This window comes from Pygocentrus nattereri, chromosome 3 (assembly GCF_015220715.1).
Source record: "Pygocentrus nattereri isolate fPygNat1 chromosome 3, fPygNat1.pri, whole genome shotgun sequence".
NCBI classification, from domain to species: Eukaryota; Metazoa; Chordata; class Actinopteri; order Characiformes; family Serrasalmidae; genus Pygocentrus; species Pygocentrus nattereri.
Window position 1 is genome coordinate 29,410,849 of NC_051213.1, and position 18,000 is coordinate 29,428,848.

Genomic DNA, 18,000 nt, shown 5'->3' on the forward strand with positions numbered 1-18,000 from the left:
GTTGTGGTGATATCTTAGATTTCTCAAAAGAAATCTAAATGCTAATGTATTAATATTGGGATGTTGCTGCTCTTTAGAACTAACATCTGTTGAATGGACATCACACATTATAATCAACAGTAATTAAAAGCATTTTTTGATTAATTATCATTTCTATCAATAGTTCCTAATCCTGGTACCACATTTTAGTGTTTCCCCTATTCCCAGCACTGGCGATCCAACTAATTAATTCATTAATAAGCTCTTCATGATTTGAAGTGGGCATATTAGAGCAGGAAAACATTACAATGTGCAGGGTTGGTGGTACTCCAGGGCCAGAGTAGGGAACCTGTGATTTATAGGAAGACAGCATAATCATATTTTTGTGCCCCTAAAGTGGACAGTTAGTGTGAACATGAATATATGAAGAGTACAAGCATTATACACCGCCCCCTGCAGTAACATGAGTTTCAGCAATATGAATGTGCATGATTGTACCATGTTATTAATGTCCATACTAATGGTGTAAGCATTTTACCTCAAGTATTCTATTAATTTATGATTCAATGTGGCGATCTCATAGTTCACCATATTGGATTTGATTACTTTGGTTCAATTCAGATTATTTGTAAAAATACACAGAATGCACTAATATGACTGGAGGAGGAACTCTATTATTTTCAATAATATTTAAAAATTTAAAAACAGCGAATGTTATTTTGCCTAAAAAATGTGATCATTGTTCACTAAATATTATTAGAATCTGTTATAAAGTTCAAAATCAAAGCAGTTAAATCACCATCATCAGATCAGTATATAACAATGCACTGGGGCAGTTTTACTCCCCTAGTCCATACAGACCCTGTTCTCTGTTCAGTTCTCCCCTCTGTCTCTGTTGCAGAACGATTCATGGGGTGTACAGTACTCCTACGCTCTCTTCAAGGCCATGAGCCACATGCTGTGTATTGGCTACGGCGCTCAGGCCCCCGAGGGCATGACTGACGTCTGGCTCACCATGCTCAGCATGATCGTAGGGGCCACCTGCTACGCAATGTTCATCGGCCACGCAACCGCACTCATCCAGTCCCTCGACTCCTCCCGCCGCCAGTACCAGGAGAAGGTGACTATGATGGATGGATGGCTGGATGGATGAATGTGTCATCTGGGTTTTGTTGTCAGTTGATTTTATCAGCCCATGTACAGCCTGCCACATGAAACATTTCTACACTCTCTCCCTTATGGGAGATGTTTTGAGTAACTGCGTGCTAACTCTAGTGTAACACTTTATTTTAAGGTCTGCTTCCTAACAATGAATCAAGTATTAGTATAGCCAATTTATAGTGCCCCAATACATAAAAACATTTTTGTTTTTGTAGAAGCTTAGAAATGTGTTATAAAAGCATTAATACGGTCTTCTGTAAATGATTAAATGTTTGACAAGTGAGTAAATATTATACAATTAATTGTAATCTTTAGAAGCCTATATTTATCTTTATTAAGGAACATGAACAAGTAATGTGCATTGACTAAACATACTACTGAATGGTCACATTTCATAAATTGCAGTTGTTTGAACACTGTCATTTTAGAGTAACTTACAATAATATATAATTTAATATTCTAAAAGACATTATATTCTGCTTTACCATCTGGAAGCTTATGCCCATGTTGCAGTGCATGGCCTAGAAATAACTCATGTAAGCACATAATGACTGAGTAGTGGTTATTAAGAATGAATAAGTTTAGTTAAGTTATTGCTAACTGAAGTCCTTAATAAAGATCTTTTAAATGTATTTTATTATTTGCACACTATTGTAAGTAGTTTGCAAACATTTGCAAATTCCTCCCTAAACTATCATAACATTATACTAATTACTTCATGCCTTTTCTACTAAGCAGATTATATGTATATTATATAAATTATACTTTATTTGACTAGCATTAAAAGCTGTCAGACACCTCCTTTAGCACATTTGATTTACTGTTAAATATTCTTAAAAGTGTTATACAGTTTATTTTTACACTTTTCAAAACAGTTGTCTGCTAATCATTGAAAAGTCCTTAAGTGCTTAAGTTAATTTATTGTGACCTATGGAATGGTGGGGAGCGAGGAGGCGTACGCATATGCTGAGATAAGCGACTTTTATTGAGGGCAAATCCAGGGTCGTGGTCATGACAGTCCAGGTTCTAAAAGCCAATACAGAGATATTGGGGTTCAGACATGATGAAAGAAACACTGAATCAAAGACCAAACAATCAGAACATCAAACAAAGACAATACAGACCAGGGCAAACACAGGGCTTATAAAACACAGGGATAATGAGGGACAGGTGGAAAACAGGTGGCAACAATCAGGGGCGGAGTCATGCAACAAGGGGGCTGGACTAATAAGCACTTTGATGAAAAAGGCAAACAAAAAGCACATGGACAGGACAGGGAGGGGCCAATCGTGACAGTACACCACCCGGAGGACGAAACATGGAAGGAGGACAAGGAGGCACAAACATGAAACACGGAACGAGAGATGACTGGAGGCACAACAGGATGAGGGAAACAGGAATGCAAGACTGACCACGCAAATGAGAGGGGAACAGGAACCAAGACGGACACAGGCATTGAAACTGACACTCAGACAGAAACCAGGACAAACAGAATGAGAGACAGGAATGGAGACCACAACAGAAACAGGAACGGTAACAAACAGAAGAGAACAAAACCACACCAGGAAAAGCGGAGGGCAAAAACTAAGGGACAGAATAAACGGTGGACAATGAAGCAGACACAGGAGAAACAGGAGACCTGGAGGGCCTGGAGGCGCGGGATGCGGCCACGGGATCAGGCTTGCCGTAGGGTGCGTCCACAGGATCAGGGACCCGGGCTGGGGACAGCTGCTCCAACCTAGAGGAACACACAGACACAGGACCCTCTCGGCCGCTCCCAATGCTCTATGGGAAGCTCGCAGAGGTGCTTGAGAATGTGACGAGTACCACAGTAAGGGTTTTCTGAATATTCCGTCCTAGAAACAGCTGGAGTTTTGTTCCCAACGGAACAGCCACATCCCAGTATGTCACTTACTCGCTGCATCCATTGGAGGTTGGTCTTTATGTAACGGTGGGGAACGAGGAGGCTGACGCATATGCTGAGAGCGACTTTTATTGAGGGCAAATCCAGGGTCGTGGTCATGTCAGTCTAGGTTCAAAAAGCCAACGTGGAGAGACTGGGGTTCAGACATGACGAAAGAAACATTGAATCAAACACCACTAGCACACAATCAGAACATCAAACAAAGACCAACACAGACCAGGGCAAACATGGGGCTTATAAAACACAGGGATAATGAGGGACAGGCGGAAAACAGGTGGCAACAATCAGGGGCGGAGTCATGAAACAAGGGGGCTGGACTAAAAAGCATGTGGATGAAAAAAGTAAACAAAAAGCACACGGACAGGACAGGGAGGGGCCAATCTTGACAACCTTACAATAAAGGGTTACTCACTCCAGGTTCTCCTTCATATAGAAGGAGGTTAAAGATGATGTCACTCAGTCAGTTTTCCTTGAATGTCCCATAATTATGATGTCACTCATAGTCAGTTTCCCCAGAAATGTCCCATAATTATGATGTCACTCATGATCAGTTTCCACAAAAATGTCCCATAATTATGATGTCACTCATGATCAGTTTCCACAAAAATGTCCCATAATTATGATGTCACTCATGATCAGTTTTCTGTTTTTCTGACTATCTGATAGGTTTTGTTTACACTGCAAGGCAAATCAGACTTATTTCTCAAATCTGATTTTTAGATGTAAGGGTTTAGATTTTAATTAGAAGCAGGCAAAACTTAGAAAACAAGTCGCATTTATGAGCTTAGATGTTGATTTGTGCCATTATTTAAGGACTGTAACTAGCTAACAGAATGATTATGCTATAATTCACAGCAGTAAGTGTTTTTATCCACTGGAACATGAACAGAATATGACATTATACAAAGATAGATAATGTCAGCTAACAGGCTAATAGGCTCCACAACTGATTTTAAGAGATAGGTTTAAGTTCAACAATAGATACAAACAAACAGATAAGTCAATTTCTAAATTGTTGGAACAGTGTGTGAAGTGCTAATAAGAACAACCAGTGGTGATTAGTAAATACTGTTTGACCTGTATTAAATTGAAAACAAAAACACATTTGATATTTTACCTTATGAACTTCATCGTTTCTTTTTAATATATGCTCACTCCAAATTTGCGACACATTCCAAAACAGTTAGGACAGGATCATGTTTACCACTGTGTTACATCACCTTTCAACAGCACTTAATAAACATTTGGGGACTAAAGACATAAACTGATCCAGTTTTGAAAACAGTATTTTTTTGACACATTTCTGTTATACAAGTCTTCAGCTGTGCAACTGTACAGGGCCTTCGTTGTCATATTTTGCGAATGTTTTCAGTAGCAGACAGTTCTGGACTGCAGGCAGGTCAGTCTAGCATGCATGCTCCCTGATTGGACAGCCATGCTGTTGTAACATATGAAGAATGTCTCTTGGTGTTGTCATGCTGAAATAAACATTGATGCTCCTGAAAAAGACATCATCAGCATATGCTGCTCCAAAATGTGTTTATCATAAGTGTTGCTTTTACAGATGTGCCCCCCTGCCATACCTTAATAGAAACTGGCGTTTGATTTTTCACACTGCAAACAAACTGGATGGTCCTATTCTTCTTAGGCCTGGAAAACATGGCATCCATGATTTCCATAAATAATCTAAGAGGTTGCCTCATCAGACCATAATGCACGTTTCCATTGTGCATTAGTAAATTTCAGATGAGCTTGAGCCCAAGAAAGTGCCATGTCTGGAAGCTGTTCACATATGACTTCCACTGTGCATCGTACAGTCTTAACTTACATTTGTGCATGCAGAGACAAATTGTGTTTATTGCCAACAGTTTTCAAAGCATTCCTGAGCCCATGCAGCAATATCCATCACAGAAGCATGCTAGTTTTTAATTCAGTGCAGTGCTATCTGAGGGGGTGAAAATCATGGACTTTTGGTTGTGGCTTTCGGACTTGCCCTTTAAGCACAGAGATTTCTCCAGGTCACCTGAATTTCTTGATCATATTGTTAGGTTGATATACCCAAAATTTCAATTGCTCACTGAGGAACGTTATTCATAAACTGTTGTTTTTTTTGCTGATGCATTTTTGTTAAAATGATGAGTATCAACACATCCTTGTTCATAAAGGACTTGGCATTTCCTGGATGCTCCCTTTGTATCCAAGCACAATAGCGTCACCTGTCAAGGATGTTTTTTAGAACATTTCACAGTGTTCCTAGCCTTAAATTCCTCCTGTCATAATTTTTTGTTGGAACATGTGAGCAGATGTTTCCAAAAAAACAATGTTGGCGAGATAAATCATGTTTTCAATCAAATACAGGTCACAGTAGATTTATGAATTCCTGCCTTCTGTTTTTATTTCTTTTTTTAGAATCAGGTTTGTACAAAGTAAAATGAAATCCAATTCAAATCAGTGCTGAAACCATATGTAAACATGGCTTGAATCTAAATGGGAAAAGTTGGATTGCTTGTGACTTTTTGCCATTCACACTGCTTAAATTAGATGTGGTGAAAAATCAGATTTGGACTGCCGATCTGAGCATAATGATAATGATATTTTGCGCTGTTGTCTTCTCATTTATGATCAGTTGATAAAACATTTCAGTGTCTATTTTTAAATCACAAATTCCAAAGTCATGGTTTTGTAATGAAGTATTTTTGTAGGTGGTGGTGTGTGTGTGTGTGTGTGTGTGTGCGTGGGTTGTTTCATTGCTGGTGTGTGTGCCAAGGTATTAGAAAGAGTCCAGAGTGACACTCGCTCTGCCTCTTTACTGTGTCCTTTGTGTTTGTTTTTCTGACCTCCGCTAGCTGCTGTGTGTGTGTTGCAGTATAAGCAAGTGGAGCAGTATATGTCGTTCCATAAACTTCCAGCAGATGTCAGACAGAAGATCCATGAGTATTACGAGCATCGCTACCAGGGCAAAATGTTTGATGAGGAGAATATTCTGGGAGAGCTGAGTGAACCATTAAAAGAGGTTTGTTCTCACACACACACACACACACACACACACACACACTCACAAATAAAGCTTTTTTTCAAAAAAACTAAATTATGAGGGAAATTTCTAATTTCAATAGATGTTGTTCTAATTCTTACACATTTTGGAGCATGTATTGGTCAATTAATCATTAAATTTTGATATGGTGGAAACAGCAGTTGGTATTTTTAAATTATGAAAAAAACAATTAGAAACTGCAAATTCAGACATACTTGGTTTTGTTTTGATAGTGACAATATAGTCCTGACCAATGGTGAACCATGATTATTACAGCTAAGCCTTCAGTTCTGACAATAAATATTTAAAAAAACAACCCACCTTTACTATTGTAATGCTAATATCTGCCCCTATGAGATTTCTAATAGAATTTTAGCGCTAAGCTAACAGTGATGATGTCTATTAACCTATTAGGCCTTTCTTAACTAAACACAGAGATCTGAGATTCCATGTTTTATATGAAGCATTTAACAGATATTAATATATATTTTACCTTGTATGTAGCAGTTTTACATTGACTCCTTCAGTAAAGAGCCCTGCTGTAGAGCTGCTACCACTGTTTTTCATTTCTAACAAATGAATAAAAACCTGGTTAGACTATGGCTCTCACTCATTGTCAGTGATGTCTCTAGGACTTCCAGAAGGTGACATTTTTCTCATGAAATTGGTTCAAAATCAAAAAGATGATTAGTTGATTCAGCTGTCAGTTCAAGAGCTTCATGTTTTTGTTCACAAAAAAAAATTAACACTACAGTAGGAGTATTACTGCAGTACTTGTAGAGTTTAAGTACCATAAGCATGATGATTCTATTAAATAATAATGTTTTTTCTAGCTCACTGAAGGCTCTGAGGGTTCCCCACTGCCCCTGACACATCCATGTAGACACATCTAGTCACACACAGAGCCTCACAATTATCCTACAAAAATCTTTGACCCAGCACGTGTGGTGATACAGTGGTGTTGTTTCAGAAAGTGATCTTTTTGTTATCTTTTATTATTTTATTATTTTACTTTTATTATTATTTTATTACTTTAATTCTGTCCAAAATTTTATTATTGCATGCTATATTAGTGGCATTATAAAAAAAAGACAACACTGTTTTCCAAAGAAATTATCTACACTTCAGGTTAACTATAGGGCTACTGAGTATTTTCCACTGTTGGCTGCACCTCTAAGATTTTGCTTTCTCACTTAGCTCCTAATTTCAGTTTGCCAAATCCAGTTTTTACACATGCTCTCATTTTCTCTAGGTGATCTTTGTTCTGTGCACAAGCATGACAGCAGGATATTTTGTGGAGCTTTTGTCCACTCACTGCAAATTGAGGTGCTTTGTGAAAATAGTCTAGTTACCAGGTTCAGTCACTGTAGCTGTCATTCTGATGCCTGTATGTGTCCCAGTCCTGCATTAACAGCGTACAATTTAACATCTATGAATATAATGTTGTTCATTGATAGCACCATGACTTCTATTGTCCGTTACTGGTAAACTTAACTGAAATATTTGTGAGAAATGACATACTTAGTTATTTAATAGATTACATTTAGTTTTAATTCAGATTCTCTTTTGCCCAGTGTCTCTCTTATTGTGAAATCGAATACATTGACCTTAAATGAGACAATTGCTGCGTGCAGTTCTTTAGATGTTTATCTGGGTTCTTTTGAGACCTCCTGGAAGACTCATCAGTGCGATCATTTGTGGCCTGAAATAATGTCTCTTACTGTGGTTCGCTGGAGTTCCAGAGCCTTAGCAGTGGCTTTGCCACCCTTTCCAGACTGGTAGACTGGCCAGTGACTTTGTTTCACATCTGTTTTTGAATCCCTGTAGAATGTGGCACCATGTGCTGCTTTTTGAGTCCTTCTAGCCTGATTCACATTGCCGGACAGGTTCTGTTTAAGTGATATTTAGATTCAACAGGTCATATGAATTTGGTTAACTGTTTGTTTTATTGCCTAAGGGGGCAATTACTATTTCACACAGGGCCAGGTAGGGGTGAACAGCATGTTTCCTAAAGTAAATGAAATCATTATTTAAAAATTGAATTTTGTGTTTACCTGGGTTATCTTTGTTATCTTGAGTGTGATGATCTGAATCATATTTATGTTAGGCTGATGATGTCCAGCTTTCTCTGTTTCAAAGTCCTGATCGCGTGGTCTTGTGCTGTTTCCACTGTTTCTGAACAGGAGATTGTGAGCTTTAATTGCCGCAGCCTGGTGGCCAACATGCCACTGTTTGCTAATGCTGATCCCAATTTTGTGACTGCCGTTCTGACCAAGTTACGCTTCGAGGTGTTCCAACCTGGTGACTTTATCATCCGAGAGGGGACTGTTGGCCGCAAAATGTACTTCATTCAGCATGGCCGGGTCAGCGTGCTCACACGTGGAAACAAGGAGACCAAACTGAGTGATGGATCATATTTTGGAGGTAAGCTTTCATGTAGTTTGTTACATAACTTGGGGCTATTGATCATTATGTTAGGTGTTGTAAAATCACAGATAGGAAGTCAATAGCTGGTATGTGTATGCACAAACTTTGCTTCCTGACTCTTCCTGACCACAGCAAAAACACCAGTTTTATTATAGTCTCTAAAACAGAGTTACATTTTTTGTACACAAGGTGTGATGAGTTAAAAAAATTATTTAAACTAGATAACCAGGTGAGATGCTTTGACACCAGAGTTTGTAATGAAGTGCAATTAAATTTAAAAGTTTATTATAATGTTTTAAGGTAAAATTTAAACCTGCTGCATTGCGACATGTTTGCACAGAATGCTTAGGTCATCTCGAATGCATGTGAATGAGCGCTGCGTTGTTTGACAGTGGCACCGAGGTCACCCTCAATCTTAACTGCAGCCTTTTACTTTGAGACATATCTATCATTCTTTTGATCAGGCATGTGTACAGATCTCAGGGGGTCTTGAATCCCTGCCCTCTTGTTCTCAGACTGTATTGAGTAGAGCTTTTGGGTCAGCTTGGTTTGCTCTAGGCTCATCACTCTTGAGTGCCCTCTCTGTTGCAGTACAAGCGACATGAGTATATGCTCACCTCAGTAACTCTGACCTGTCATGGATGTGCCCATCACCGCAGCACTGGAAAAAAATAAAACACTGATAGTTTCACAAACTAGACTTCTGCATCATCAGAAAGGCTGGTGCATGTTGTGGCTCGTCGTAGCCAAAAACCACCTACATTGAGAGGAAAGAGCATTTGACTGACATGCAAATGACTTACCACAAACCACTGTTTTAAAAGCCTTTTTGGTTACCACCAAAAACAAACCCACATCAAAACCACAATACGGATAGCTGCTATGTACTTCAAAGGAAACTCTTAAATAAGATGTAATGCTATGAAGTCAGCAAACACTTTTTCAGTCCAGCATGTATTTCCTTACAAAAGGCTCAAGTCTTGGTATGCAGAGCAGCTACTTTCACTCTTGTTTGGGATATGTAGCTTTCCTTAACAGTGTACACATAGAATTGATTCAACAGCACAACCAGTGTTAGCTCCTAAGTAAACATAGCCAGCAAGTAAGCTGGCTAATCAGCTAAGACACTTGGAAAACAGTCACCTGGCAGGGGAATCAAACGCAGGCTCTTCTTGCTGTGAGATGACAATTGAAATGATTTATATTAAAAATGTGGACATTAGCTTAAATTTCATGATTGTGACTCTACTCTGAAACATGATAACACTCTCTTGGTCAAGACTGTTTACAGTATGCTGTACATTCATTTAAGTTTAGTTTATGCTGCCCTTTTTTCTCCTTGATGTCATCTTAGTGAGAAAAGAGTTGTTGGTAAGTAACATGATCTTCACACACACACACACACACACACACACACACACGTATCTTCAAAGCCGCTTCTTAATAATGTTCAAACGCTACAAAATCAACATAGATTCTACATCCATCAATGCTTTCCTCACAAATAAAGCAGTTTGAATCCGGATCTGTCACATGTGTGGTTAATGTTAAAAATAATGTCTCCCCTCTTTCAAGCTCTTTAGGAATATTAATGTCTGTAGCAAATTACTATACAATTAGTTACAGTAACTGTAGGGGATTAGTGTCCATAAGTAGGTCCAGCACTGGCTGGTTTCTATTTATACACTTCCAAAGAAGTGTAAGCCCTGTGCTGGGTTTATATGACTTAGAGGGAGTCTGGCTCTATTGCAGACCTGAAGGATCTTCAGTAATCTTTAGAATTTATCATTTATTCCTTTATTATTATATTTCTTTGAAACAAAATGTTCTGCTGATTTCTGAATCTGTGTGTGTCGTCCTTGCCCTCAGAGATCTGTCTGCTGACCCGGGGCAGGAGGACAGCAAGTGTCAGAGCCGATACGTACTGCCGCCTTTACTCTCTCAGTGTTGACAGCTTCAACGAAGTACTGGAGGAACACCCCATGATGAGGCGGGCATTTGAGACTGTAGCTGCTGACCGACTGAACCGCATTGGTACTATTTATCTCCTACTATTGGCTATTTGTCATCTTAGAGAAATACATACACACACACACATTTTCTAAGCTGCTTCTCCCACAGGGTCACGAGGGGGTGCTACAATAGAGTTGTAGAAATATCCAAATCACACAATTTTTGCTTTAGCCAAAAGGTAGTTGATCAGCCAAGATATGTATGGCATCTGAAGTTTGCTCTGGAGTCCCAAGTACATTCCGTAGTTTAGAACAGTTATAGAAGCATCCTGAAGCATCTTGATCTTTGTCCATATTTATAAATAACAATTTGCTATACAGTAAAATAAACCACTGTTTGAGGTTACTTAACAGATCAGGCATGTAGCATGAAGCTAATTCATAGGGTACAAGCTAATTCATAGGGTACTTTGGCTCCTTTAGCCTTGTAGCTGCAGTAGAAAACTAATGAAGCACATTTCAAAACACCTAACATATCTGAATTCTTTTAATTTAAGTAAGTGGCATTCTATCTTTCTTTGTTTATCTCTTACAGGTAAGAAAAACTCTATCTTGCTGCGAAAGACATCTCAGGGTGGGTCCGTGGCAGGCAGCAGTGTGGGCCGAGGGCCCGGTGGGGGTGGTCGTGGCGGAGGCTCGGGTGCTGCTGGTTCCTGTGACAGTATCCTAGTGCAGCAGATCGTCAAACATGACAGCATGCCCACAATGCAGGAAATCGCGGCTGGCACCCGGGGCAGCACTGGTGGTGCTGTGTCCCCCCACCCCAGGCCGGTTATCTGGGCTCCACTAGTCCACGCTCCCCTGCAGACAGCAGCAGCCACCACCAACGTGGCCATCACCCTACTGCAGCAGCAACAGCAGCAGCAGTTCCAGCAGCAACATGGGCTGCCAGCTGGTGTATTCCTGCCCTCTCCACTCCCAATTTCACCCTCGCCCAGTTCCTGCCCACTCTCTCCCCCCCGTCCCCCTATTTTGCATCCACGCCAGTCTCTCAGCTCTCTAATTGGAGTAATGGGCGGCCTCCCACCTCGTGGTGTCCCCTCTTCCATGACCCCTACTCCCTCCCCCTCTGCAGCTGGACCGCCCACCATGGGAGGAGCCCCACTGACTAGTGGAGCTGGGGTTGCTAAAACCCCGTCCACTCCCATATCGACAGTCCCTGCCCCCTTGCAGGCCAGCAGAACTCTGCACTACAGTCTCCGACTCCACACGGAACCCTCGGCCACAAACAGCACAGGGGGGGTAGGAACTAACGCATCCCCTCTCCACAAAGCCACGGCTCCTTCCTCCCAGGCCATAGCAGCTCTGGCCTCTGAGGGTCGACTCAGCCAGCAAGGAGCAAAAGAGGCTTTGATGCGTCATGTTGGAGGTGGCAGCACGCAAGGACTGCCAGTGCTTGGGCGCCTGACCCAGGAGGCCCGGCTACTCTCAGCATCTCAGCCTACACTGCCTCACCGTGGCTGGCCAGGCATCCAGCCTCATCCACCCCTTCACCGGAAAGCTTCTGGGGGCAATCTACTGCCAGCGCCCTTATTGGTGTCCCAAGGACAGCTTGCACGAGGTGGAAGTGCAGGAGTACTGAGCTCAAACACTGCCCAGGTCCAGAAGTTGCCTGCACACACACCTCTGCCCTTGCCCTCTCCACTTACACATGCACACCAAGCAGCACCAGCCACAGGGCCCGCACCCATCCCTGCACCTGCTTCTGCACCCGCACCAATTGTCTCCTCCTCCCCTAAACAGACTCCTCTCTCCTCTGCTAATGTCTCCCCTGCCCTCACCCCAGTGTCCTCTGCTCCAGCACAATCCCAGCGCCCAAAGCTCTCCTGCCCCTCCTCCCCTCCTCAGGCTTCCTCCTCCTCAGAATTGACCCTCAGCTCTGGACCTACTCCTCTAGCCCCTCCTCAACCACCACAGAGCAGTAAACCTTCTCCCACTTCCCCCTCTCAACCTTCATCATCATCTTCCTCTTTCTGCACCCAGCAAGTTGCTTCTTCCTTGGTTTCCTCTGTGCCTCAGAGCCCTCGCTCCAAATTCTCCACAACGCCTCCATCACCGTCTCCTTTATCCTGCACCACCAGCCCAACTCCCACTGCCACTGCAACCCCATCTCACACCCGGACACCAACTCCCATTCAGACACCTGTTCCCACACCTACTCACACTCAAGCACCAGCCTCTTTTCCAACACCTACCCAGACCAGAGCTCCCACTCCAGCCCAGACTCCAACAAACTCAATTGTCCAGACTCCTACCCAAATTCGGAGCCCAACCCCTATTCAAACCCCTGTTACCAATCTCACACAAACTCAGTCATCAGCTTCTATTTCTGCTCTTTCTCAACCTCGTACCTCAGCCCCTGTCCAAATTCTAAGCTCAGTGAAAAGCCCAACTCAAACTCCGACTCTAGACACTTCCCAAGTTTCTGTGCTCTCTCAAGCCCGATCGCCACCCAGCCAAAGCCCCACTCAAACACCAAGTCAAACCCGAACCACAACGCCAACCGCATCCCAAACCAGCTCTCCTCTTCAGACTCCCACTATCCAAACTCAGAGTCCTACAGCCCCAACTACAACACCATCTCAGACTCAGACACCTACTTCCACCCAAACCCGAAACACAAGCCCAGTCCTGACCCCAACATCAACATCTGCCCCAACTTTATCACAAAAGACGACGTCAGCCCCTCCTCAAATTTCCAGATTCACTCAAATCCCAGTTCCAGCCACAGCTACACTTCCACAACCCCCAACCATGCTCCAAGCTCCAAATCCAAGCCCAACTTCCTCACCACCATCTCTGTCTCCTTCAAAATCAACCTGTGTCTCACCTGCAGCTTCTAAACCCAGTCCAGGTGCCCAGGCTGCCTCAACCTCTGCCTCCTCCACTTCATCCAAGGTGGAGAAACAAGACCGGAAGGAATCAGATACACTGAGACAAAAACTTCCAGCTAATATGTAATGAAGACTACTCTTTTGCACTTGGACACTGGAGGAGGGTCAGAGTCCATTAGTTGTGGTAGTGATTGTAGAGGCAAGTAAGGGAGCTGAACTGGAAAGAGACTAAAGCACATGGCAGCTCTACTGGACCAAACCTGTGGGTGCCATGGGCATTCCATTCCTCATTACGGCCCTTGGCCTTCACCTAAGGGTCGAATTATACTTCTGCAAGTGCAAGTCTGTGAACATGTGCAGGCATCGTGGCAATCGCATAGGTGCCAGCGTATTTGCACATTACATTAATGCCTGGACTTGGGGGTAGTATCGCATTTATCAAACCAGAGTGTACAGCAAATGAAGAAGACATCCAGAAACAGCCAACTGCAAGAAAGGTCTTGCATTGCACTGCAGTAAGATAATGAATGCAAGATGTAAAACATTGGAGGTGAAAAAAGATCATTTTTATCAGACAGTATTTTGTTTAGTTCTGTTTTGAGTCTCTAGCATAACCAGATTTACTTCCCTGTTCAACTGATCACCCTAGATTTGAGTGATATGTAACTGAGATTGTGGAGGAATACACATTAGCACCTCTGTGAGCCTCTGCAAGTTGCAATGACCCATAAACATCTTGTCTGCTCCTCTATGCAGATATGTTTACATGCATCTTTGCAGAAGTATAAATCAGCCTTAAGATGATGCACTGATTTAGGAGAATATGGTCTGTGTAGTGAGCATTTGACACGCAGTGTCCTGATTAACTTACTGCTTTGTCTTCTCCTTGTCAGCAAAGATTTTTCTTTGTCAAATTGAATGGACAACAGTCGAATGAGGGAAGGAATGTTGTTCATCAAGCACAGGTACCTGCTCATGCCTCCCTCGAGCTCTTTTAGACAGCATCAGGTAATATTAAAATGACTTTAATGTATTGACCTGGAACAGCGACCCACACAGCCTGCCACTGCCAGTACAAAAAACAGGACTGTAGAAAAGAAGGGTGATGAAGGTCATAAGCAGAAAACTGTCTTTGTTTTCCAGTTCCACCCCCTTCTTGTCACCTTTTATTCACCAAAGTGTAATACTTTGTCATGATATAAATAATAACTATTATAAATAGGCACAATAATATTTCTGAAATAACAGTACTGAAATAATGACATTAATCAAAGTAATTAGGAGCAATCCACTAGTAGTTTCTCGTCTCAGGTGTTTGGTGTTAGTTATGGACAGTGCAGCTCTAGAGTCCTCATTCACGACGACTGGTGTGAGTAAAATGTGTTTTCGTGTCGCACTTAAATTGTTCCGTTTTCCACAGTGGCTACAGTGCTATAGTTTCACCTAGCTCTCTGTAAATACAGGCTTCTCTCTGTCTCTGTTTGTAAAAAAACACACGCTTAATGTTTCTATGGTCTTTCATCTCTCTCTTTGTGATCAGCTTTCATCTGTCAAACTGCCTTTATAGCTGCTACCATCAGCCGAAAGACACACACATATATGTACACACAGACAGACAGACAGATGCACACACACGCACACACACACACACACATACACACACACTCACACACTCCTGGTCCCCGTATCCTTCTCTCTTTTTCTCTTTCTATCATTCCCTCCCTCTTACTCTTACGTTACGTTGTGTGCCGTCCTTTGCTGTCTCGTGCAGGTAATGTCCCTTTTCTACCCCTAAAACCAGGATGCCTAGACTGTACATTTAAGGACCAAATGGTTTTATTTTTATTTGTTATCACAGCTTTAGCTTTTGAGCAAAAAACAAAAGTCTATGATTCTAATAATAGTGAAAGAAGGAAGAATGATGATGATAATCAACAATGACGATGATGATGATGATGATGTGTATGGTATGTAATATTAATTATGATGTGAGGGTGATCTTAAAAAAATAAAGAAAATTTAGAATCAGTGTGTTGTTTGCCCTTTGTTAAAGGTGTGTGTGTCTGCGTTCACTGCACTAAACTCTAGGGTATTCATAGGACGTTTGCTGCAGTGACAGCTTCTACTCTTTTGTTACTTTACACTAGATGTTGGAACATTGACCATCAGGTACTGATGATGGATTATTAATTCTGGATGGAGCTCCACCACTCAGGAGTGTGCTGGTTCACTGCTCCACAGCCCAGTGCTGGGGGCTGGGGCCACTCTAGCTGAAGCTTAGCACTGGACATGGTGGTTTTGGCTCATGTGTGTGTCCCATTGTATTGGTCAATGCTTTTCTTTGAAGATTATACAGTTGAACTGTGTCAGCAAAGTAGATTCCTTAATTAGACGGGGAAATATAGTCTATATACACTATATTTCTAAAAGTATTTGCTCGTCTGTCTTCACACGCATATGAACTTGAGTGACATTCCATTCTTAATCCACAGGGTTTAATATGATGTCGGCTCACCCTTTGCAGCTATGACAGCTTCAACTCTTCTGGGAAGGCTTTCCACAAGGTTTAGGAGTGTGTTTATGGGAATTTTTGACCATTCTTCCAGAAGCGCATTTGTGTGGTCAGACACTGATGTTGTAGAAGGCCTGGCTCACAGTCTGCTCTAATTCTTCCCAAAGGTGTTCTATTGGATTGAGGTCAGGACTCTGTCCAGTCAGATTATTCCACACCAAACTCACTCATCCATGTCTTTATGGACCTTTCTTTGTGCACTAGTGCACACTCATGTTGGAACAGGAAGGAGCCAAAATCTCTTGGTTTGCTGAAGCATTAAGAGTTCCTTTCACTGGAGTCCAACTCCTGAAAAACAACCCCACACCATAATCCCCACTCCACCAAACTTTACACTTGGCACAATGCAGCCAGACAAGTACCCTTCTCCTGGCAACTGCCAAACCCAGGCTCATCCATTGGATTGCCAGACGGAGAAGCGTGATTCGCCATTCCAGAGAACATATCTCCATTGCTCTGGAGTCCAGTGGCGGCGCTTTACACCACTGCATTCAACGCTTTGCATTATGCTTGGTGATGTAAGGCTTGGATGCAGCTGTTCGGCCATGGAAACCTATTCCATGAAGCTCTCTGCGCTGTTCTTGACGTTTGGAGGTCTGTAGTGACTGACTCTGCAGAAAGTTTGTGCCCTCTGCACACTATGCGCCTCAGCATCTGTTGACTCCGCTCTGTCATTTTACGTGGCCTATCACTTCGTAGCCAAGTTGCTGTCATTCCCAATCGCTTTGACTTTGTTATAATAAAACTGACAGTTGACTGTGGAATATTTAGTAGCAAGGAAATTTCATGACTGTACTTGCACAGGTGGCATCCTATCATGGTACCACACTAGAATTCAACTAATTCTTTCACAAATGTTTGTAGAAGCAGTCTGCATGAATTATTAATTAATGCAGACTATTCATTTTTTTGAACTTTCAGTGTTGCAAGAAGAGGACAGACACCCAAAAACCTCAATATTGTTGTTCCTGAGATGAAGCAATGCTGAAGGAAACTGATACAAGGCCAACAGTAAGTTGAATATGCACATAACAGTAATATGTAAAGGAATTTTCTGTTATGTATTTGTGGATTTTTAGAGGTTGAAAAGCCCTTAACATGTTGATGATGATGATTATTTGTTGTGTGTGTGTAGTTGTTTTTTCAAAAATAGAGTAAAGTCTAGAATAGTATAGAGGTGTTAAATCCTTCTCTCTCTCTCTCTCTCTCTCTCTCTCTCTCTCTCTCTCTCTCATTTAATCACACTGAGAGAGATTGGAGATTGTGCTGGTTTTAGACTGAGGTTAAGCCTCTCCATGGCACAGGGTGCTTGTGTCATCACAGCCGTCCATCCAGGTGCTATAATCCTCCTGTAGAGGACGGAGATTGTAGCTCTAACCCGCCTGCTCTCCTCCCCTGTTTCTTCTTCTCTTCTCATCTTTTACTCTCTTCTTTTTACTCATCAACTCTTCTCATTTCATTTAATATATTTTCTCTTCCTCTCTTCTGTCCTTTCCCTCTCTCCTTTCTTATCCTTTCCTCTCTTCTCCTCTCCTCTCCTCTCCTCTGTCTCTGCCAATTCTCTCCTCCTTCTCTGGCAGAGGTCCATTCAGAAGAACCTTTCTTTATGAGGTAACCCATGTGTAGGTCAGTGATATGTGGAGAATGTACACCTCTAACACTGGCACATACAGCACCCAAAACGTCAGCAAACTTGCAGTACCACAGTGAGCCACCTGATGGGGCCAAACATCAAACATCACAAATGGTAAAGGGCAACATCATGAAAATGCTTTTTTTCCTCTCACCTTTTCAAAAAACAGATGTAGCATATAAACATTGTTAACAATTCAAGATGTACTCTTTACTCTCCAGTCCATGCAGTCTGCATATGGAAACCTAGTTGAAAAAACTTTCTATCCTGAAAAGATTGTTTTTGTGAAATTGCAAAAAAACTTTTTATTTTCATAATGCCTTTTCAGCCTACAGCAGGTTAGCCCCACCCATTCCCACTGAAGTTACATGGAGTGTTTCAGTGATGACTGATTTGTGAATGAGGCCAGCGAATCAGAATGTCA

The 18,000-nt window shown here is 42.0% G+C and overlaps 1 protein-coding gene across 1 annotated transcript in view; it reads left to right on the top strand.

The window, feature by feature from the left end:
- The window catches only part of LOC108436101 (potassium/sodium hyperpolarization-activated cyclic nucleotide-gated channel 1), a 32,358-nt gene extending 16,958 nt beyond the window's left edge, over positions 1-15,400 (top strand). The window contains exons 5-9 of the mRNA XM_017712361.2: positions 881-1,099; positions 5,931-6,077; positions 8,282-8,522; positions 10,395-10,559; positions 11,073-15,400. Of these exons, the coding sequence (XP_017567850.1) occupies positions 881-1,099; positions 5,931-6,077; positions 8,282-8,522; positions 10,395-10,559; positions 11,073-13,498 (3,198 nt within the window). The 3' untranslated portion in view covers positions 13,499-15,400. The remainder of the gene's footprint in view (positions 1-880; positions 1,100-5,930; positions 6,078-8,281; positions 8,523-10,394; positions 10,560-11,072) is intronic.
- Positions 15,401-18,000: the final 2,600 nt, after the last annotated feature.